This window comes from Parus major, chromosome Z, assembly GCF_001522545.3.
Source record: "Parus major isolate Abel chromosome Z, Parus_major1.1, whole genome shotgun sequence".
NCBI classification, from domain to species: Eukaryota; Metazoa; Chordata; class Aves; order Passeriformes; family Paridae; genus Parus; species Parus major.
In genome coordinates this window covers 1,143,591-1,166,521 of record NC_031799.1, presented here as the reverse complement: position 1 = coordinate 1,166,521, position 22,931 = coordinate 1,143,591, and the positions used below count along the sequence as shown (strand labels likewise).

The 22,931-nt window shown below is 48.9% G+C and overlaps 1 protein-coding gene across 1 annotated transcript; it reads right to left on the bottom strand.

Moving 5' to 3' along the window:
• Positions 1-314: 314 nt before the first annotated feature.
• On the bottom strand, positions 315-9,564 carry ZBTB7C (zinc finger and BTB domain containing 7C). The gene is made up of 2 exons (XM_033511364.1): positions 8,375-9,564; positions 315-2,874 (listed from the first exon to the last, which is right to left on the bottom strand). The coding sequence occupies exons 1-2, from the start codon at positions 9,550-9,552 to the stop codon at positions 2,238-2,240; spliced, it is 1,815 nt and encodes a 604-aa protein (XP_033367255.1). The 5' UTR covers positions 9,553-9,564; the 3' UTR covers positions 315-2,237.
• Between the last annotated feature and the right edge of the window lie 13,367 nt (positions 9,565-22,931).

The window sequence follows — 22,931 nt, the reverse complement described above, 5'->3', positions numbered from 1 at the left end:
ATAAAAATAGTTATAAATAGAAAAATTGCAAAGATTTATCCCCACTTAGACATATAGGAAAAAAAAAACAAAAACAAAGAACCCAACTGACCTAACAAACAAACCGAGACAGAAAAAACACCTTGCTTCAAGTCCTTGCAGATCATACAGTACTCAGCATCTTTGGATATTTTACAATGACTCCAAATTGTAGACAAAAAAACACCTGAAGGAACCAATCATCTGCAAAACGTCGCTTGTTTAAGAAGTTGATGTGGATTAAAAAGAAAAAGTTTGATGCAGTTTTAAGAAGATTTCTTTTTCTTCTTACTTTCTTTTTTTTTCTCTCCACTGAATTCTGTTGCACGTGGAGTCTTTATGAATTTCTTTTTGGAGGAGGAAGCCGAGTGTTGGGCAGTTCCTTGGGACCATTCTGCTATGGGTGGTCTCAGAGCAGAAGTCCCTCACACCCTCCTGGGGGCTGTGGAACCCTGGACTCCCTGTGTCCCCCTCCTTGCCTCTGGTGGGCAGATTCTCATCCAGCCACCGCGTCACTGATGGAAAAACCAAAAAACTCATGAACCCGCGGTCCTCGCATTCCCTTCCATTTTTGCTGACGTTAGAAAGGTCACAGTAAAAAGAGAAATAGAAAGCCCTAATTTGTAACATTTACATTTCCAGGTGTTGGTCTCGTGTAAAATGCCCACTGCCACCCACCGCAGCCCGCGGTGGAACTGGGGTCCCACCGTGTCTGCCCCCCACGGCTCATCTAGGAGGAGCCTTGAGAGGCAGACGCCCACCAAAAGCCTTTATTCTTCAGAGTAGCTCATAGATTTGGGGCTGAAGGAGGTGGACAGGGCAATTCCAGCCAACCAGCCACTTTTTTTGCCCTGAAAGAATTACCAGATGGGGTGGCCAAGTTGGGGTCTGCAGGGATGCTGGGGAGTCACCCCAAACCTGCTGGCCACCGTGGGTGACCTTCGGCTTGGAGTACCCTGTCGTATCTCACCACCTTGTCTTTTGAACCAACTGTAGTGAAGAAACAGCATTTCTGCTTGCTTGCAAGTAGGTGGTATCACCATCAGGACACCTTTAGTGAACTTCCACAAAGATCCCTTGAGACAAGCAGCAGGGATATTTGATCTTTTCCCATCAACACTGCAGATTTGGGGACGCGTGTTTTGTAAATTTTTCTCACTATCACATAAGAATTTGAGGGAATTAAGGACAGAACCCCAGACATTTCAGAATGGTCAGTGGCAGCGAATTCTGACTCTTTGGTTTGAAACGACTTTTTCATTTCAAAATTCCCACTGGTTCATTTTTTCAAAGCAAGGGTTTAATAAAAGCTCAGTATCGAAACATTACTGTTTTTTCCAAAACTCTTCCTTCACCTTTTCAAGCAACTGAAGTTAAAATACTCAAAATAGGCTTTGGTTCTCCTTTTGAAACTTTGAAATAGCTAAAGAACCAAAATAAGTAAAATCCCCCTTTTCCACCCAGCTTTGCGCTAGGTGTTCTATCTCCTTTTTTAATTTTTTTTGTGTTTTTTTTCTTAATGTTTTTAAGGTCCCAACTCATGCTGCAGATCAGGGCTTTCACCAGCCCTGTAAATCTGATATACTGCTGAGAAAGGCAGTGGCCAGGATCCTCCCTCTCTCCCTCTCTCCCAGCAAGGCTGCTAGACCTCCCCCTTATCCCTTGTAGAATAAATATTGTTGCCAGACATGGGAATTAATTAAGAAGAAAAAAAAAAAAAAAAACAAAAGCAGAGAAAAAACAGCAAAGTCCTTTTGACCAAAAGGGCCAAGGAATGCAACATAACAAACCCAAGTCTGGACAGCTTGTCAGTGTCCAGTGAGCTCCGTGTGGGGGAAAGTAGGGATCATTTCCCACAGAAAAGCCATCTCATGGTGATGGCCGAGCCCTGGACTAAGGCAAGTGACATTTTTGGGGGTGCTGAAGAGAGCAGCAGTCTTGGCCTGGCCTTCCCAGATGGAGCCATGAGTGGTGGGATGGGACAGTGAGTGTCCGACGGTCCCAAAGCCAAGTGCAGAGTCTAAAGTGCCGGTCGCCACGGGGCACTGCCCATCCCTGCTCGCCCCAGGGACGGCCCTGTGCCCCAAGCCCCATGGCAGGACATGGCAGTGAGAGGACAAAGAGCTTCTTGGGAACCTGATGATGCAGAAGGGCAGGTGGGAGCCCCAGGGCTGCCTCGCTGGGACGGGAGCAGACGCATGGTGGGACCGGGAGCGGGTTTAGTTGCTGGCCTCTGAGATGGGAGCCACGTGGCCAAGCCCCGCCAAGCCACTGAAGCCTGTGCTCCAAGGGTCAGGCAGAGGGAAGAAGGGTTGGGCAGCGAGGTTTTCATTGTGGCCCAGGGCGAAGGCGAAGATGCCCGCGTTTCTCTCCATGTCCATCTGGGCCCGCCTGAAGAGCTTCATCTGGGTTTCTTCAATTTGGCTCTCCAGCTCCTGCAGGCTGAAGGGGGTCTTGGCCCCGCTCAGGAAGTGTTTGGGGCTGGGGCCGGGAAGGCACATGGCCGTGCTGCTGAGGTGGCTGCTCATCTCCTCCAGCGTGGGCGGCATCACGAAGCTGTTCTCCACGGGCGGGCCCCCGGGGGCGAAGAGCAGGCCGGCCGCCCGCCACGCCGCCGGCTTGCGGCCACGCCGGGGCCGCGCGATGCGGCAGCTCTGGCGCTTGATGTGGCGGTGCAGGTGGTCGGAGCGGGTGAAGCTCTTGTAGCAGAACTCGCACTGGTAGGGCCGGATGCCCGTGTGGATGCGCATGTGGTTCTTCAGGTCGTAGTTGTGCACGAACTTGGCGTTGCAGTGGATGCACAGGTACGGCCGCTCCCCCGTGTGCTTCCGCATGTGGATTTTCAGCTTGTCCTGCCTGCAAGAGAAAAGCCGCTTGGTCAGGCGGTGTGGGACGGAAGGGGTGTGGTTGGGATTGCTCTTTTTGGGATTGCCTCCCTGATTGGGATCAGGGGAGGAGGTGATGGGAATGTGGGGAGCTCATCCTGGGACCTCTCCCAATGTAGGGATGGTCTTGCAGGCTGACGTTTGTGTTCGACTCCTCTTTCCTGGGCACTGAAACATCACACACACAGAGCCCTCCATGTCAGCCGTTTGCAGACCATCCCAGAGAGTTCAAAACAGCTTAAACTGGAAGAAAAAAAATCCCTGGAGTAAACCCAAAAATCATTAAGGCCAGAGAAGGCCTAAGATCATCAAGTCCAACCATTTCCCCAGCCAAGGCCACTATGAATCCATGTCCCCAAGTGCCACATCCAGATGGCTTTTAAACCCCTCCAGGGATGGGGATTTCACTATTGCCCTTGGCAGCTGTGCCAGGGCTGGACAACCCTTTCAGTGAAGAAATTTTTCCTGATTTTCCAAGCTCAACTTGGTCTGGCACAACCTGAGGCTGTTCCTTCTTGCTCTGTCCCTTGATCCCTGAGAGAAGAGCCCGACCCCCAATAGGGTACAACCTCCTTCCACGTATTTGTAAAGAGAAAGATTCTAAATATGGGAGCATATCTATACAGAACTAAATCTGGGATTATTAAATAAATACAGCCCTAATTCCAGCCTTCAAATAAGGAAATTAGTTGGGATTTGAGAGCCTGCAAGAGTGGGACAATACTGCTTAAATGCAGTCCCTCTTGGAGCCGATTTTCCTCTCCTTTTATTCTTGCACTGACCACAGGGTGTCTCAGGAGCTTTCTTTTAGAGCAGGAGCATCGCAGAAGGTGATGCTGCCAGAGCTGCAGCACCCAGGCACTCTGTCCTTCCCTGCCAGGGTCTCCGAGGCCAGCACACATCCAACCTCCCACACAGTTTGGAGTTTTTTAAATCCAGCCATGGAATAGCATAATATCCATCCCAATGGCGCTTATTTTACAAATATTTATATGTGTATTTTTTTAAGGGGAACATCTAAAAGCAAGGATATTTTCCCTACTGGCAATCCAATCACTGCGTTTTCCCCCAGTAAATAAATCTTTCCTTCTGCAGTCAAAAAAGGAAAAAACCACAAAATCACAGCTAAAGTGTATGATTATAAAAAGTGAAGCTGATTATGGCTCAATTGGGCTGAACACTGCTTCCTAGGTTGTACCAGTGGAGTTCAAGAGCAAAGTGGGAAAATTCATATTGTTTTCCATAATTATTTCAGTATGAACCCTCCAGCATGCTAGTATTGAGGCTAAAAATACGTAGAACATGTGGAGTAATGTTGTGTTTATATTAGATATAAAATATGTCTTTTATTTATATTTATAATCATATATATATTATATAATATATATTATATATATTATATACTATATATGTATATTATATGTAAATTAGATATAAAATATGTATTGTATATTACAGATATGCCATACAAAACTATACTATATACTAAACTATATATTTTAATATAAACAGTAAAGAATATACATTTTTTATTGTTTTTAAATATAATTATATTATAGATTAGATAATGTAAGTATATATTATGATGATTTAAATTATGTAACATAGAAACCACATAAAAATCTGTTTCTTCTGGCAGCTCAAGCCCTCAAAACTTGCAAGGTGCTGCCTCTAAACTAGTTTTTGCCACCCAGCCCGCGTGCATATTGAAATAGTTTTTGGTGACATGCCCAGCAGCACAGAGGTGTCGACCACACCACAAGGAATGCAGCCCTGGGCTGGGCATCCCTGCACACCAGTCCCTCAGGATCAAGGATGCAAAGGAGTATCCCTAGCAAAAAGCCACTTCTTCAGCAGATGATGCTTTATTGCTTTTGGGAGACTGATCCCAGCCTGGTCCCGCACCTACAGATTTTTTAGGGAGACGTGAAAAAAGGCCAAGCTCAGGGCAACTTCCCACTCTGGCATTTTCAAAGCTGGCATTCCCCCAAGGTTTTCACAAGGGTGCATTTCCCCTGGGAAGGCTGGAATCAGCGCTCAGCAGCAGACAAAGCAGCAGCAGGGAGAATTTCACCCCGAACGGAGAACCGCGGACAAGTCGCGCACGGATGAGCGCGGGGGCTCGTTCTGCAAAGCCGGGGGAAATGTTAATAAAAAGCAGAGCTGCCGACCCCACCTATAATTTAATTTAAACCTCTGTACGTAATGTTTAACCTAGCAGGATCGCTTTTCCTAATAAACACGCTGCGTGCCAGGACTGTATAATGTAAATACAGGCACAGCTCTTTTCAGGCTGTTACCCATCTCCGGCAGCAGACGGGGAGAAACCCAATCCTCCCTGCCCCGGCAGCATCTCTGGGGAATGCAAGGGAGGTTTGTGGCTCCACCTGGAGCCGCTCAGAGGCCGGGGGGATGAGGTGCTCCATGGTGAAGCACCCCAGGGGGGATGTGGCACAGGTTTGCGAGCTGGGAGCTGGGCTGGAAGCTCGCTCTGACAGAGATCCACGCTCCGTGTGTGTGAATAACCTTAATGCAATTGCATTAGGAGAGCGATTAGGGCTCTGTGAGCTGTCACAACACAAATAATAGGAACAAATAATGTTAACCTTTCCAGCTGGAACAGTATCTCCTTGAGCACTCTGGGGTTGTCTTGGTGGAAAAGCTGAAATATTTGCAGCTTTCTCCGGCGTTCTAGCAGGGTAGAACAGCAGACTAGAAGCTGAGCAGCCTTTGTTTAAGGAAAAAATAATTAATGAGCCATTAAATGAAGTCCTGCTTCCTGTGATCAGGTGTCTGTGGGCAGCAGGAGTGGCAGATCCAGGTGCATGTAGGGTCCTTGCCAGGGGATGTGAGATCCCACTGATGTGGAGGGGAAGGGATCTGCTGGGGAGGCTGGGGCACTCCTCACCCAGAAGAATATACCTTCTCCATTTCCCCTGTAGATTTTCTCCTCCACGGTTCCTTAAAGGCAGAAACAATGCAAAGGACTGATTCATACTGAAATTCCATTTGGGAACTGCTTCCCTGCAGCCTCACTCCCAGGGGACCCCAGGAGGGACCATCTGAGCTTCCATCTCCCCAGAAGGCACTGTGGGTGCAAGTCCAATGTTTCCAGAAAGCACGGGATTCCCCACACACCCCCCTGCCCCACCCTGGGAGCAAAACACATCCCAGTAGAAATCTCTTCCTACATCTCAATCACCCCACTCTGTTTAAAAACAGACTTTTTTTTTTTCCTAAAAGAGAGTTCTCACACCAGAGTAATGATGACAACAGATAAGAAAACCCCACCCCAGACAAAACCAATTAGCTGCCTGCTATTCAAAATCCTTCCAAACACATTTAGAAACAAATCAATATTTTAAGATACCCCATTTGTTCAGGGTGTTAAAAAAGGAAAAGACCCTCCAGCACCCAGCTCTGCATGGGGTGACCCACAAGACCAGTTTTCATCAGTGGTGTTGGGGGACTGCACTGTTGGGTGAGTCACAGTTTTTTATTGTTTTTTTTTTTTCTTAAGTCCCCCTACCCCTGTGCCCTGTATTTAGAAGCTGCTGAGCACACAGGGGATGTTGAAACTATCAGGTTTAGTCCTGCATTAGAAATGGGTCATGCTAGACCAGCTCTGTGTGGAGACTTTAACCTCCACCACACTGATATGACCTGTCTGGATTAAGCATCAGTACCAGCTTCTCCCTGTGCCTCAGTTTCCCCAAACTAAGTGAACAGTGCTGCCCTTGCCTGTGAAGGACTCTGGGAGGCTTCTGGGAGGGCTCAGCTCTGTTGTTCCTGTTACAGGGAAGGTGTCAGTGACGGATCTAGCCAGGCTATTTCCTCATCAGCAATCAGCACCCACAGCAGCACTCACAAGGACCACAGGATGGGGCTGGCCAGGCTGTCCTCCAGTGCTAACCTGGGGATGCAGCACCAGCAGGAGCCAGATCCAGATTCCTGCAGGCAGGAATTATGACCATGCAGTGGCCTTTCCCCTGCAAATACCAGGGTGAGCTGGCTCACGTCGCACATGCCCGCCCGAGGCACCATGCTCGCCGCATTATAATACGGTGTCTGCTGCGTTAATGGAGGGGAGCATGGAAATTTATTTTCAGGTCAAATTCTCATCATCTGCATATCTTCCATTCGGATATTATCATAGGGACAGGAGAAGAAAAGACAGGCTGAATGCAGGAGCACCCCAGGTGTCCGGCCATTGTCAGGAGCTCGCCTCTGCCTACTGTGCAGATTATTTTCCTCTGGTTTTCTCACCCCAGCTTAATAGGGCTCTCTCTCTCACATGCAGCCAGGAGCTGAAATACCATGCTCTTGTCAGAAAGCTTTATTATTATGGTAAAGATTGTTCTCATTAGATATTAATTATACTCAGCAAGAGCAGATCCAGGAATCTATTTGTCTCCGCTCACCGATTAAATTTGCCCAGCTTTGAAGAGCAGGGTTTCAGGCTGGAACATTAGATTTGCACAGCTAAATACAACTTGGCAAGAGAAGTTGCAGCTGCCCCATCTCTGGAAGTGTCCCGGGCTAGGTTGGGCAGGGCTTGGAGCAACCTGGGATAGTGGAAGGTGTCCCTGCCATGGCAGGGGGTGGAACTGGATGAACTCTAAAGGCATTTCCAACCCAAACCATTCCATGATTCTGTGAGTCCAACTGTTCCCTCAGCACTGCCAAGTCCACCAAACCACATCCCCAAGTGTCACATCTACACATCTTTTAAATTCCTCCAGGGATGGGGACTCCTCCACTGCCATGGACAGACTGTTCCAGCATGAATAAATTGTTCCTAATATCCAACCTAAACCTCCTGTGGTGAAGCCTGAGGATGTTTCCCCTTGTCCTGTCATTTGTTACTTTGGGGAAGAGACTGAGACCCCAACTGCACTACTAACACATAATAATTAGGGCCACTCCAGCCCCAGAAAGCCCAGATACTGTCATGTCCAAACATGTGCAACTTGGTTTTGGTCTACACTGATGCCAAAATGTGCAAACCCAGCTAATTACATCCTGTGGCTCAATGGCTCTCCCAACTCAATGCATCTCAGCACATTAGAGATGAGGAAGCTTCCTTGGCTGTTTGAGCATCTGTTTTCCACCTCACTCTGGTCCCACTGTGGTGAACTATGGTGGGGTTGAAAATATCCTGTTACTTATTTAAGCTTTTGTCCAGCGAGGGGATGGATCCAGTGAGCTGTGGATGTCATCCACAACCCACAAAAATCAGTAGGTTCTTTTTCACCCTCCACCCTCCTTTCTGTTTGTTTTTTTTTTTATTTTTTTTTCCCAAAGGGATAGAGATTATGCCCTGCTTTTCTCCCTACTTTTATTTGGGGAAAAAAAACCCTGATATCAGAGTTTTCTCTGATGAGTAACTGAGAAATCAGTCCTAGGTTATGAATTGGCCCCTCCAGCCACCACCCCACCTCCCAGACACAGCAGAGGTGACCAACACACACCTGGTAAAGCGAACTTCACAGATATTGCACATATAGGGCTTCTCCCCCGTGTGGGTCCTCATGTGCCTGGGCAGCTTTCCAGCTCCCATGATGACTTTGTTACAGATGGGACACTGCTGGGATGCCTTGGGCTTTATTTTCCTCTCTTCCTCCAGGGGCCAAGGGGGAAAAACTCCTCCGAACTGGGTAGCGCTTAGGAAATTGAGATAAGCGCTGTAGTCAGTCTCTGCCTTAATATGCCCTAAGGGAGCTGCTGGGGTGTTGGCAAACATATCCTTGAAGAAGTCATTAGGGAAAGGAGGCGGAGGCAGGTCTTCCTTCTCCTCCTCTTCCTTGATCTTCCTCTTTTTGATCACCAGATCCAAGGGGCCGTTGTCTACTTGTGGCTCCTCGAGCTGGGTGAAGGAGTTAAAGTCACCATTCCACAGATGGGGGAAGAAGCTGGGGGCGAAAGGAGACAGAGCTGGCCTCCTTTCCGGGATGTTTGCCTTAGGGTACAAATTCTCACTCAGCAAGGACTCTATGGAGAAGTCTCGTATCATGCCCAAGTGTCCAGAGGAGTTACTGGCTGGGAAGTGATTTGGAAAATCCTTAGGTGCTTCTGTATAAGCTTCTTCGGTAAGATCGGACTCAGAAGGGCTTTGGTGGCAGCTTACTTCTTGTACATCAGCTAGGTTCTCCTGATTGACAAAATCTTCCACTTCCTCCTCCTCCTCTTCCTCCTCATCTTCATCTTCATCTTCATCGTCATCGTCGTCCTCTTTGTCATCTTCCTCCTCGGCCTCTCTGTCGGGCTCCATGATTTCAAGGCAAACGTTGATGATGCTCTGGATCTCCAGCATCTTGGCGGCGCTGAGGATGTGCTTGACGTTTGAGGTGGTGATGGTGAGGGTTGAGGTGTAGGCAAACTCGAGGATGGCAGAAAGTGCTTCAGGCTTGACAAAGTCAATCTCGTAAACATAGGGCTGGTCTGTTAAAGTGCCGGTAGTGAAGAGTTTTTTGAAGTACTTGCTGCAGGCAGCCAGGACGGAGCGGTGGGTGCGGTACTCCTGGTCCTGGACGATGAGGATGACATCGCAGAGGAGCCCGTCGTGCCGCTGCTCGTTTAAACCACACAGGACCTCGCTGCTGTGGTTTGGGAATGGGATCCCGATAAGATCTTCAATGCCATTGGCCATATTCTCATCTAGTGCCCTAGGACAAAGCACAGCAGAGGGTTAGCAGGGGATTCCTACGTGATAATGCCAAAACGATGCTGCCTTCTCCCAGAGACCCTCTCTCCAGTACCTCATCTGTCATCACCTCCTGATTGCACTGTCTCAGTGCATCTCTAGGCCACCTTTAGCTCCTTCCAGATCCTCTGTGACTGAACCTGTCCTTCCCTCCTCATCTCTTTATGTCCTTCTTGGTCCTCATCCTTCTCGATTCCCACAGTGCTCACCTTTTCACAATCACCACAAGCTCCTTCTTCTCTTTCACACCCCTCCTCCAGGAACTTTGTGCAATGACTCCTTCCCCATCACATTTCTTCTGCATCCTCCTGGAGCCAGCATTGTTCCAGGAACATGTTGGATTTGGCCTGCCAGGAGCTATGTGGGGAAAGTGTGATGCTGTATTGCTTCACACTGCCAAGAGCCAGCACCTACACTGCTTGAACAAGACGAGCCAGGGAGTGCCCATCTGATCTACGTGATTGTTTTTGGGGCTGGTACAACTGGACATCCCAGACAGGAGGGTCATTGCTTCCTGCTGCAGTAGGAGAGCTATCCTCATGGATCTTCAGTTCTGCTGCTGCATGCCTGGGAGCTATGACATGTCACCTCACTCACATGGGGACAAGCCACGTAGGAATGTCTTTCTGAGGGATTTGGGAATGGGGATGAAAGCAAGGATTTGTATCACAGTGTGTACCCAACACTCAGAGGAAGACAACCAGCAAGGACCTGACCAGACACAGACTGTTCTCTGCCATCTCTTTCCATGAGCTGAACTCTCTCCATTCCCAATCCTGCTTGGACTTGTCAGCATGGTCTCAAAATGCCCTGTGCATCTGGCAGACATCTTCCCCTGACAGAGCAGCTTTAGCTTCAAAGAAAAACTCAGAAGCAAAAAGCCCACACCCAAGAGGAAAACCTGATTTTATTTCCTGCCCCCCACTCCATTTTTTAATGTGTAAGATGTTTCCTCTTTCACATGGCTCCAGCAGCCCCTCCACATGAGAAATCCCAGGAAAGGAAAGCGATTTCCTCCAGCAGGCGACGAATACATTAATCCCCTCACAGACAGAATACATCAAACAGACAGAATAACTTTGAATACACTAACCCTTGGAAACCCCCAGGACACAGAGCATGTGTTCATGCAGTGTCACCTCTACCAGCTCCGGCCCTGCCGCAAGTGGACACTTGGTTCACAGCCGAGGGACAGAGCAGTTCATCTCCAGGAGAACTCAGGGGATGTGAAAGCAAAGCTGCAGCCCCACTCCATCCCTTCAGCAAGGCTGACACCTCCAGGCAGGCTCCCCAATTCCACACCACCTCTGCAGCTCTCCTGGGATCCACTGCCATGTCCTGCACGTCCTTCCCTGCTCAGTTTCTGGCTCTGCTGATTCCAAACCTCCTTCCAAACACCAGTGGGGACCTGATTTACTTTACCTGGCTCCCACCCTCCCAGCTGCCTCAGGGATGGAAAGAGCCTGGTCTGATGGAGGCTGTCCATGAAAACCTGTGTTTCACCTTGGCCAGCAACCCCTGGGGAAGCCTGAGGGGCCCGTAGAGGGGATCAGACTCTGCAGGAAACATTCCCGTGGGAAAAGGAAGGCTGTCTCCCTTTTCCTCCCTCCCCAGGGAGACCTTACAGGTATCTCCCCCACACCTAACCAGCACTGCCAAAAACAGGTGTGTGGGAGCCCGAGAGTGAAGGTCTTGGAGGATGGTGCAGCCTAGAGGGAGGTGATGGGCCACAGGCCTGTGGGGAGCAGCGGGGACAGGGGACAGCTGTCCATGGTCACTGAAGCCTCACAAGGGCTGGAGGGCAGCCCCAGCCACGGGAAGCCCTCTCCAGCCGCCTCCCCCTGCCCAGAGCTGGGCAGAGGAACCAGGAATTGCACCCAGCTCCAGCCACCGACGTCTCCAGTGCAGGGAGGACGCTCCAGCCCCCCATCCCTCAGTGTGCCCATTACCTCCACGCTAATTACGTCTGTTGTCTGAAACAAATTGATTCATTACAGTGTGCTGTGCTTAACCATGTTAACCAGCAACGCTCCTCTGCGATCCTGACCAGCTCCATATCAAATCCTCCTTGAAAATCGCCGATAAATGACAGTAAATCCAATACCTTCTCCAAGTGGAGTGTCAGATAATAAATAACCCCTGAGCCAGGGAGGAAAAGACAGCTTCCTTTCTAAGGCTTTGTATCCCGAATAATAAGCGTGAGCAATTAAATTTCTATTGCTGTTTTTATCATCTACTCGTTTATTTTTGTTTGGAAGGAGCCTGAGTGTTAAAGGAGCTTCTTGCATGAAGGAACGTGTCTTCCTAGTTTGATCTTTCGCTGCCAGATCACCCTAAGTGCCAAAAATCAGAACAGCAGAATATTAGACTACCCTGAGAAATGTTTTTATAGAGGGGTTTTTCTGGACACTAAGCTTCATTCTCCCTAATTAGTGGATTAGTCGCTAGACAGCAAGAAAAATTAGAATTGGAAGATCGGGGTGTGATTATAAACATAGTTACATATAATTTATATATATAAAATACATTAAAAAATTACGGAAATGAGCTGGTTTTCCTTTCTTATCCTTCCCTGGTCCTCCTGAGATGTGTTTCTGTTAACTGCGGCGTTTAGGCAAGCCGATAACTTTACAGGATGCTGGCAAAATTGAAGGTGATTCATGTCATTTAAACCGGGGGTGAGGGGGGAGAGGGAGAGAAACAGCCCATTCATTTGCATACATTTGCATTTTTTAAACTCTCAGGGTGGCTTGACAGCTCTGGAGCTCAGCGAGCTTGAGAAATGACCTTATGGTTCCCATGCCCCCGGGGAGGTTGATGGCCAGAGGCTGGAAGTGTGCTGAGGCTGACGTTTTCCTTCCTTCCCCTCCCTCCTCTCCCTCCTCCTGCCCTCCCCCCTTCCCCTCCCCAAGCCAAGGGTGGGGTCCTCAATAATAACAGGCTTAAAAATAGCATCTGATGGTGACAAATGTCACCAGTGCATGCACACACACACACACACATGCAAATGCTGAGCAGACGACATGGAGTTAAACAGCAAAATCCCATTTTATAATAGAAAATTACAGCATTGTTAAAATAAACTGGAGGGAGATGGTGGAAAGGGTGGAGGGCACCTAAAATAAATGTTTTCTGCAGATGACGTTGTGAAGCGTTGCATTTATGGTCATGCTTAAAACTCATTCATTACTTTCTTGCCAGAAAAAGCCCCACTTATAAAAAAAATGACGGTGGGATACTGAACTGCTTCCCCCATATTCTGCAAACAGATTAAGACACCTGAAGCTGCAACAGGAAAAAAAAAAGGTGTTGGGAGAGCCACGCTTTGTCCCCTTTTTGGATGGAAAACTCCAGATACAAGCCAGGGTCTACAGCAATGTCATAAACCATCTGCAATGTGCACTCCCTGGGTGACCCAAAGCTCATCCAGGCACTCTGCTGCTCAAAAACCCCTTCCATTTCTTCTTCTTTTCTTTTCTTTTTTTTTTTTTTTTCCCCCACTAATCTTTATTCTCCAACCTCCTTCACTATAATACTGAAGGATCTCAGGATTTCCAAACCAGCAATGTAAAACTGAAATACATTGAGGGAGAAGGCGAAATGCTCATTTTAGCACCGTGGTAAGCAAAATACCAGAAGTACACTCAATAGATTATAAAGACATATGCACAGAAAATAGATAAAGCAAACTCATACTGCCTCTACTCATTTGTAGGGGTGGAAATGGAGCACTGACACAGCTCGGAGCAGCCCTGGAAAGATGTGCCAGCCCTGGGGAGGGACAGGATCCTGCCCCCGGGTCTCAGTGTTGCTTAATGGCAGGAGCAAGAGACCTGTGACCTGTGAGGGCTCTTCATCAGCACTTCCCTTTCCCATCTCCTTCCTCACCCCTGGTGACAACGCCCTGAAAAGCCGAGCCCTTGGAGGAGATAAAGGCTGCCAGGGAGAGCCCAGGCTTGTGCAACGTGTGGCTGCTGGTTCAGGGCTGTGCCAGGAACAGGGGATGTCCCCTTCCCATCCACGGGGACAGTGCTTCACAACCTGAGTCTTGGCTGGGAGATGGCAATTTTGGCTTTTAACCGTATGTTGGCACGTAACGTAATTGCCGTAACATGCGGCGTTTCAATATTTTAATACCCTAATATTTTAATATATTAATATTCCAGCACATAAGTATTTTATTATTTGTGTATTTTAGGTATTTATAATTTTGCATTAATATTGTATATATTCATATTGTATGTGGTTTTATTTTATATTTTGATATTCCTATCGGGATTTTTTCTGAGCATCTCCCTTTAAAATGTGCATTGCTTGGCCTTCTCTTTGCTATGATTTTCCCTCAGGAAAGTGCTGGCTCCTGACTGTGATTCTTTTTTCTGTGCCTACAGTGACTCTCTGTGGGAGTGCCCCCCCAAGATATGGGGGTGCCCCAGGGCAAGCAGGGGATGCAAAGCAGCTGCCCCCCCATGCCAGGCTCATTCTGCATTCAGTGCAGCGGAGGAAGGAGCCTGAGGCTCTGGCTGATCTCTGCCTGCTCCTGGTGTCAAAATGTCATTTTTCCAGGCAAAACAAGGTGTCTCCAGTTCTTCCCTTCACCCAGCCTATGTGGGCAGAGGGATTCAAGGTGCAAGGCCAGGGGCAAGGCTTGGGGTTTAGCATCCCTGACCACAGCTCCCCCATCCCAGCCAGCTGCTGGTCCCTCTCCTGAGTGTCCCTCGCTCCTTGCTGCCACAAAACCCCAGCAGGACTTCCAGCTTTACCTCTGAAGCATGAGACCACAGAGCAAAGCATCCCAGAGGTATCAGAACCAGGCTTTGGGGTTGCTGCAGCTTTTAGAGGTGCAGCTCCAGCCCAGGCTGCTGACCCTGTCAGGAGGGGGAGTCAGAGAACCACAGAATTAATCTCAGAATGGTTTTGGCTGGAAGGGACCTTAAAGCTTGTTTTGTTACACTTCCTGCCCTGGACAGGGACACCTTCCACTATTCCAGGCTGCTCCAATCCCTGTCCAAACTGGCCTTGAACACTTCTAAGGACAGGAGAGTCAGTAGATCTCAACACCTTTCCTCACCCTGATTTATTTTCTACACCGCCTCCCCGGCCCCGGGGCACTCAGCAGCCTGAGGCTCAGATGCTTTGGCTCTGCTGCTCTGCTACCTGCACCTCTTTCCCAATCCCTGCTCCAGGCAGCAGCCAGGGTGGGCTGGCTGCTCTCCCTCTGCATCCACCCATGGTCCCTTCTGTGCAGACCTGCCTGCTACATCCATCAGCCCATAAATATATGTGGGTTATTTTTTTCCCCCAGTTTTATTTGTGCCTCTCCATAATGAGGCAATTAAGATGTGCATGTGATATCACCGTCATCTGTCAAAATATTACAGCTATTTTCAGTGGGATACACTGGCCAGTGATTGATCATTCCTGCTGCTGTTATTTGGTGGAAAAACGCTGGCACAGGGTGCCCAGGGAAGCTGGGGCTGCCCCTGGATCCCTGGAAGTGCCAAAGGCCAGGTTGGACAGGACTTGGGGCAGCCTGGGACAGTGGATAACCCTGCCCATGGCAGGGCACTTGGACACAACGATTGCTTCAAACCCAAACCAAACTAGGATTCTATTTTGGTGGCACAGGGATGCTGAGGCTCTGTTCCTGCATCCTCCAACTGCTCCATGACCTTGAGCAAATCCCTTGTGCAAATGTCCCTGAGCAAAGTCACTCACACTGACACCCCATTTGAAGCCAGCCCCACGGGGACAACATCGTGGCCTCAGCCAAGCACTTCACTCCAATCCAGGAAACCAAGAAAGACTTGGGATCCCCAAATGAAGGCAGGCAGAGAGGTGGGATTATCTTCTTATTTGAAAAAGAAGGAAGGTGCAAAACCTAAAAAAGGTAAATATTGCCTTTATATTTATTCCTACTACAGGGGCACACCTCCCCTCTGAACATCTTGTCTCCAGAAGAACGTGTTATTAAACCACCCACCCCAGCAGCAAGCGTTTCTGCCCTCCAGCAGGAAGGTGGGGCAGAGAGCTCCTCGCCTTTCAATCACTTCCCTGGGATGCCTGGAACGATGAGGAAAACGTGGCGACATCAACCGCTGCCTCCCTCGCAAGGCAATCACCGGGGTTCTGAAGGACACCATCCCCTCTGCAGACCCCAAGGGGGTTCTGTGGGAGGGAACCACCTCACAGCAACACCACCAGGGTTTTACTGCCGGGCTGGGCACCCACCCCAGCCTCCAGGAACCGCGACCAGTCTGGGAGACACGGGGTTGAGCTGGGAAAGCTGGGGGTGTTTGGCTTTTAGTCGAGCTCATCCACACAAAACATGAGGATCTCGCCAAAAAACTCATGGGTTCTGCTTGGATCTGGACAGAGCAGAAGAGGGAAGACGTTTCCAAAGTGATGCTTTGGCGAGGAAGGATGCACAGAAGGTGGCATTCTCCTCGGAAGAAGCTCGCTGGCGGCACGGATGGGGAGGAAGCCCCGTGGGTGGGTGCAGAGGTGGCATCACCCCAGACGTCTCCAGGCAAGGGAGCAGCTCTGTAAATGGAACAGGTCACCACAATTTAAAGGGGTGCTTTGCCAGTGGCAAAGGCCAGGCAGCGTCCCCACGATGCTGACACAGATGGAGACCTCCCTCCCATGCCAGGAGGAGAGGGGTGGCCAAGGAACCCAGCCCTCCACAGGATGCATGAGATGGAAGAGCCCCAGAAGTCGAGCATGGTTTGATCACATAATTGAAGTGCTTGGGCTTCAGGGAGTGAAATCACAGGGGTGACCTTCACAGTGGTATTTCTTCATTACTTACTGGACTTGTCAGTATTCATACTAATCTCTGAACAAAATCCTTGGGCATACAAGGATTCATCCTTACCAACATCTGGCTGCCAAGCTGAGCACATGTGAACTATTTATATTTGCACATACTATATAAAACTGACCTTTTTTTCAGCTGGAACTACTAGTTTCCTAAAAGCAGGCCACAAAAAAAGCCATATTCACTGAAGTCCCATCAGGAAGTCCAAAATAAAAGGTGCTTTAAAAACATCTCCAGAGTTTCCAGTGATCCCAACAACAACCCTTTCCCTTCCCAGTTTCCAAAACCCATGCAGAAGTTTATCCAGCTGAACAGATTTGGGGCACATCAGCACTGGAGATCTGCTGGATATCTCCGGTACAACATCCCTTGGGAAGCTCCATGAGGACTGTTTGCTTAGGAAGGTGGTGACAGGTGCCAGTGACACTTGCTCACCAGGATGTGGTGGCCGAAGCAGCTTCTGTGCCCTGTGTGAATCCATCCCAGGGAATTTTTAGACTCCTTACACGTCACAGCAAATATACACCTGTCAACAAATCCATTCCTGCAGGTTAACTCCAGCTACCCAGGGCCTACATGAAGTACTCTGCACTTCATCAGCTTTCTTTACATACAGATATGATCTGGCAAAATTGCAAATTATGAATTAAATCACCCCTCAGCGTGCTGAACAGTTGGGTGCTTCTGGTTGTAATGGGAATTTGCTGCTGCCCTACAACCACCAGGACCTGACCCTGGTCTATATAAGGCTAGATTTTCTGTCCTCAGCTCCTCTCTGGGGAGGAACCTGTGGTTCAAATTGAGCTCTTGGGCAGCACATGGTGATGAACAGGTCGAGCTCATGGCAGGGTGCTGGAATCTTTAAGGCTCCTTCCACCATTCTGTGATTCTGTGATCACATCACCAAGTCCCATGCCACTCCCATTTCCTTGGAACCAGTTCTCAGCCCCACATGAATGCCAACATGAGCCCTGTCAGGGCCAGAATTGAGTCCAATGCCTCCTGTAATTGAAGGGCCGCGTTTTCACTTTGGTTTTTTTCCCCCGGCTTCTTTAAATTGCCCGTCACACTGCCCAGTTTCAGAATTTATATAAAGCTCCAAAATCAGGAGCTCCAGGTCACTTTTGGGTGGCAGCTTGATGAAGTCTGCATGCTGCATGACAAATGCCATCTGATGTGCTGAGCAGGCCTTGGCAAAGGGGCATCCTGGTGATAAATGGTCAAATAAACATAAACAATTAGTGGAGCTATATCAAAGGCACCGCCTGGCTCCAGATGGTGTTTTGAGGACTTCATCCACGCACAGAGCAGGGGCAAATTAATTAACCACAGCACAGGCAGGTACCAGAGAGACAACTTTACAGAGTGGTCACATCTGACCATAGTCTTTTCATGCAGCCTTGTCCCCCCCCCATTCAAGCATTTTCTTGAAGGTCTGGAGCTTGAGGGGATAGTGCTCATCAGCTCCCTACTGTTACAGTCTGCTGAGGCTTCAGAAGGTGCTGCAAGGCTGAAGATGCTCAATATCCTTTTTTTTTTCCTTGAAATCCTTAGTGGGCCCTGACTACACAGCTCTGTGTAGCCTTGATGGTCTCCTGGCCATGCTCAGCATGATGGTGCTGGCACGGGCAATGATGCTGGGTGAGTTTCTCCCCCCACAGCTAAATCTATATGCACACACTTAAAACACGTGTGGGAGGGGGGAATATGTCAAGTGAAACAGGAGAGTTTCCAGGCATCCTCTGCAACCACCCCACTCTCATGGAAACTCATTCACACTTCAAGTGACGCGCTCCCCCTCCCACACCACCAAAATGAGGAAGAAAAGAGAGAGCAAGAGGAAAATCCCCACCAGAGATATCCCCATGCCAGGGTCTGGCTGAACATCAGGCTGCTGGTCCCCTCAGCAGCTCTGGCACGAGATAGATGAAGGTCCATGAGGTATGTGACATTGCTGGTGGCATTTCTGCCCTGTGTGTGGGTGAAAATGGTGCCCAGTCCCTGCTAGAGAGAGTGATATAGGATATATAGGATAAATATATATATATATATAGGATAAATCCCTATTAACACACAACATTACAATCCAATGAGCACATCAGTGGTGGGTACCTCCTTCCAGCACGGCCTTAAAAATAACCAAAAAAGCCATTTCCTCCCATTCTAAACTCTCCTGGGAAAACATGCCAGCCCCTTCACTCTCTCTCGTCCTGTTCTTCTTCAGAGCCAGAAAAAGGAAAAGAAGTTTTAAAAAAGGCTCCTATTGAATGGCCTGCACACACTCTGGGTGGGTTTGCTTCCTGACAAAAAAAAAAAAACCAAAAAACCAAAACAGAAAAAAAACACCCCCAAAAAACCAACCAACCAAAAAAAAAAAAAAACCACCAAAAAACCCTCCCCAAAAAAACCAACCACGGCGGAAAATGTGCCCAGCTTAACCATGGAAAACTGGTTTGGCTTGCATCCCTCCGGAGTGGACAGGATTGCGAGGGATTTGGACTCGGATCCGGGTGAGGCTGTCACCAGCCTGCATGAAAACACGGCTCCAAAATACATTTTTTGAGGGCTCCAAAAAAGCAGAGCACGAAGGATGGGGATCCAGCTTCCCCTTCTCTTCTCCCCCCACTCGCCCCCAGAGAGAAAGCCACCAACAGGAGGACTTTGGGAATAAAAATAAAGGGTCAGAGTGCTCGCACATTAAATCAGAAGCAGATGTGTGCCTGCTCGCCAGCCTGAGTCACCGCGGGAGGGTGGGGAAGGGGGGGTTATCGCTATTTTGGTGCTGGGTGTGGGGTACAGAAAACAATGTGAGGAGAAGGCGGTGCAGTGTTTGAGCAGGCTTAATATCGGCTTGGGAGCAGGTACAGGCAGGCTCCAGCAGCGGTGGGGTGGGAAGCTCAGCTCGGCGGTGGCATTGGCAGCAGCTGCGCCCCATCCCCTGCCCGGGCAGGACTGCTCCTCCAGACCCTGCCCAGGCTCCCTGGCAGCATCACTGGGCATCCCCAGTGGCACACAACCCTTTAGGGGGGTGTTTCTTGCTGATCTCTGTTTAGTGTCCCAGTATCAACCCTCCAGGAGGAGCACCCAATCATCCCCATGCACTGGCCAAGATGCTGGCGGGCCTGAGGTGTCTCCAGACTCACACCAAGGCAGAGGCAGGAGCTTTGTCCTCTCTCTCAGGAGGATGTCAGCACCTCTCTAAAGCCCTGCTTGCTTTGGGCCAAGCCCCGTAACTCAAGCTCAGTTTCTCCTTTCAGCTCACTGTGCCCTGCACTGCTGACACCGTGTTGCTGTTCATTAGGCTCATAATCCCACAGGTATTTAGGAGAAAGGTACCTCAGATTGGTCTGTTTAACTCTGGCATAACACAAAAGACTCTCCTCCTGCTTGACTCTCACGAGAGCCCTTGCAGCCTCATTGGTTTGTAATTGCCATTTCAGTCCTGGAGCTCTAAACACACGAGCTTCTGTGCTATGGGTGGGCTGGAAGAGCTCCCACAAAGACATGAGGTGGTGACTTTTGGAGAGGTGTGTTCATGGAAGGTGCCTCTGCAGAGCACCTCGTCCTGCAATGGCAATCCAGCTTGCAAGGACACAGCCCCTCCAGCACCACCACCCCATCATCTGAACCACGGGCAGAGGGACAGTCCTTCTGTACAGTGGTGTCACAGCCAAACCCAGCACAGCATGAAAATTGAAGAGAAATTCAAAATTCAGAGAAGAGACCAGACAGACACAGTTGTTACCTGTGAGTGTCTCCTCTGAGTCACCTACAGGCCCTGCCCCATCACAGAGGTGAGTTAGGCAGAGTGGGTGAATACTGCATCTCCCCATCCTTTGCTGCCCTGAAGAGGAGCTTCACAGATGCTCCATCCATGGAAACAAGAGGGGATGGCTTTAAACAAAAGGATTCAGACTAGCTAGGATGAAGAAACTCTTATGATGAGGGTGGTAAAACATGGACACAGGTTGCCCAGAGAAGCCGTGACTGCCCCATCCCTGGAAATATTCAAGTCCAGGTTGGAAAGGACTCGGAGCAACCCAGTTTAGTGAAAGGTGTCCAGCCCTGCCCCAGGCAGGGGGCTGGAATGAGATGACCTTCAAAAGTCACTTCCAACCCAAGCCACCTGATGATTATGTGGTCCCAAGACCATTTTTTTCTGCTAGCCAACATTGTCCTGACCTTGCTGAAGCCCCAGTGAGATGCATCATGTCCCTAGCTCCTGAGCTGGGCATTTCTCCTGGAAATACTGCCAGGTTTCAGCACAGGATGGTCAGGGAAAGCGGATGAGGCTTTCATCCAGACTTTTCATATGTAAACCAACCATCTAATGAGCTCTCTGAAGACCACAGGTAATATATGGGCATAACCTTATAGCATGGCCCAAGAACCAAATATCCAGAGGCAACTCCCTGTCTTCCAAGGATAATTTAATCCAGCTCTCAAGGTTACAGAGCAATTTAACTGAAGATCTGGGGTCAGATTCAGATTTCATTTGTATCTCAGCTCCTTCTGTGTGCAAAGTCCCTGGTTTCTCTGCCAACCTGGTTGCAAGCTAAACAGCAACTGAGTCCTCAGCTCAGCCCTCAGCTCCTGCAAAGCCTCACCCGCCTGAGCAATCCGCGCGATCCAGCGGGGCCCACCCATGCCCAGCTTGGTAAATATAGTCAAAGCTGGTGTAGGACCAACAGAAAAAAACAACATTTGAACTCTCCCTGGAAGAAGGAAAATAAAACTATCCACGGCTTAGAAGTTTCGCTCAAACACATGGAAAAAAAATAATACTGAAAATCAGTGGGATTAATTTTTTCAACTGACGCTTCGGCAAGCAAGGAAGGCGTCTGCGGGATCAGGTCCCTCAGCAGGCAAGTCCTATGTCCCAGCTGACTCTTTGCACATGCCAACTCACAGTCTGATCTGATTTAAACCAGCTGAGTTGTAAATGAGGCTTATAATGGAATTGGCAAATGACCCTTCAATACAGCATCGCAAACCGACAGCACTCAAAAATAACCAGGGGTCGAGTCAGGACTCAGCTCTTGGCCAAGGGCGAGTGCAGTATCCAGGGTGCATCTTGCCACAGGCTGTGAAACACCCCAAGCAAGCAGGGAGAACCCCCAGCCTCTCCCCTCTTTAGAGGGGTGACCCTTCCAAAACAACAACAAAACAAGAAAACCAACAGGGAAAAGGAGGAGAAAATGCAGCCCTGACATGTAGAGAGAGACAGTCTCTCCTGTTTGTGTTGGCCTATACTGAACTCCAAGCAGTTTCCAACTGGAACCCAGAAATGCTGATGGTGTTTGGAGTCTGTCTGCATCCCTCCCATGACGTGAAGAGGCATTCAGGATGATGGGCTAGGATGTTGGTATTTTTTTTTCCCCTAACAACTATATTTACTGTTACATTTTGAACTCCCCATGCTGTCATTACAATGTCAGATGAAATTACATGTGTGATAACCATAACATTGACACATGCACAAGTTCACAGAGGCTTTACAAGGAAACAGCTTTAAGGGAAGAGGGAAGCTGCTCACATGCCTCAACTCAAAGGGGATGTCCAAAGGAGTCTTTGAATTACAGGGCACTGCCTACAGCCTCAACTTGGCCTTGCTGGAACTGAATTACATTTTTGGAGGGCTTTGCTGGGTAAAATGTATTCTTATTTAGCCTGGTGTAATTCTGGATTGATTCCAGGGATTTAACTGATGTTGTCCAAGTATTGCACCAGCACAAAGAGGATGAAGATGCTACAGTGGTCTGCAGGACAGACTTGCAGAGTGATCTGAATTGCGCTGGGATTCTGTGCTGGAGCACCGTGAAGGTCACAAATCCTAGAATGGTTTGGAGAAACCTTAAAGTTCATCCAGTTCCAAGTCCCTGCTATGGGCAGGGACACCTTCCATTAGATCACGTTTCTTCAGCCCCATCCAACATGATCTGGAACACACTTCCAGGGGTGGGATATGGAAGTCCAGAATGAAGATAGCTACACAACTGAAAAACCATCTTTTATCAAGGTGGATGATCCCCTTTCACATAGAAGCCCCTACAGAGCACTTCAAGACTGAGGACAGATGTTCTCTTCTGATCCAAGATCAGAGCCATAAGAAAGGAACCCCAGCCTCTCACCCACTACTAGGCCAGAGGTAACTGCTCCAGAAAACTCAGCGTTTCAGGTGTTAAGAAAATCCCAATTTCTGATAGGAAAAAGGAGCAATCAGATTTCTTCCAACTGCTATGGGCAGCTGTGTGAAGAGAACTTGGCTGGTGCTCCTGGAGTATGGTTCCAGCAGAAAACTCCAGAAGAGAGGCATATCTTCCACTGGCACAGCTGGGTGCATAAGGCAACATCTGTACAGCTCTGACTGCATCTGCTTAGGGGGAAATGGTACAAGTCTAACTAGGCTGGTCCAGTTAAACTGATACAACTTCCAGAGAAACTGACAGGGTGTTACAGAGCAACTTTGCAGTGCATTGCAAGATCCTAGAACAGACTGAGAGAG

Excerpts from the sequence above, each read along its gene's own strand:
- ZBTB7C (XM_033511364.1), bottom strand. The coding sequence starts at position 9,552 with ATGGCCAATGGCATTGAAGATCTTATCGGGATCCCATTCCCAAACCAC. Across the intron at positions 2,875-8,374 it reads TGTGAAGTTCGCTTTACCAG|GCAGGACAAGCTGAAAATCC; the intron begins GTGTGTGTTGGT and ends TTTCTCTTGCAG.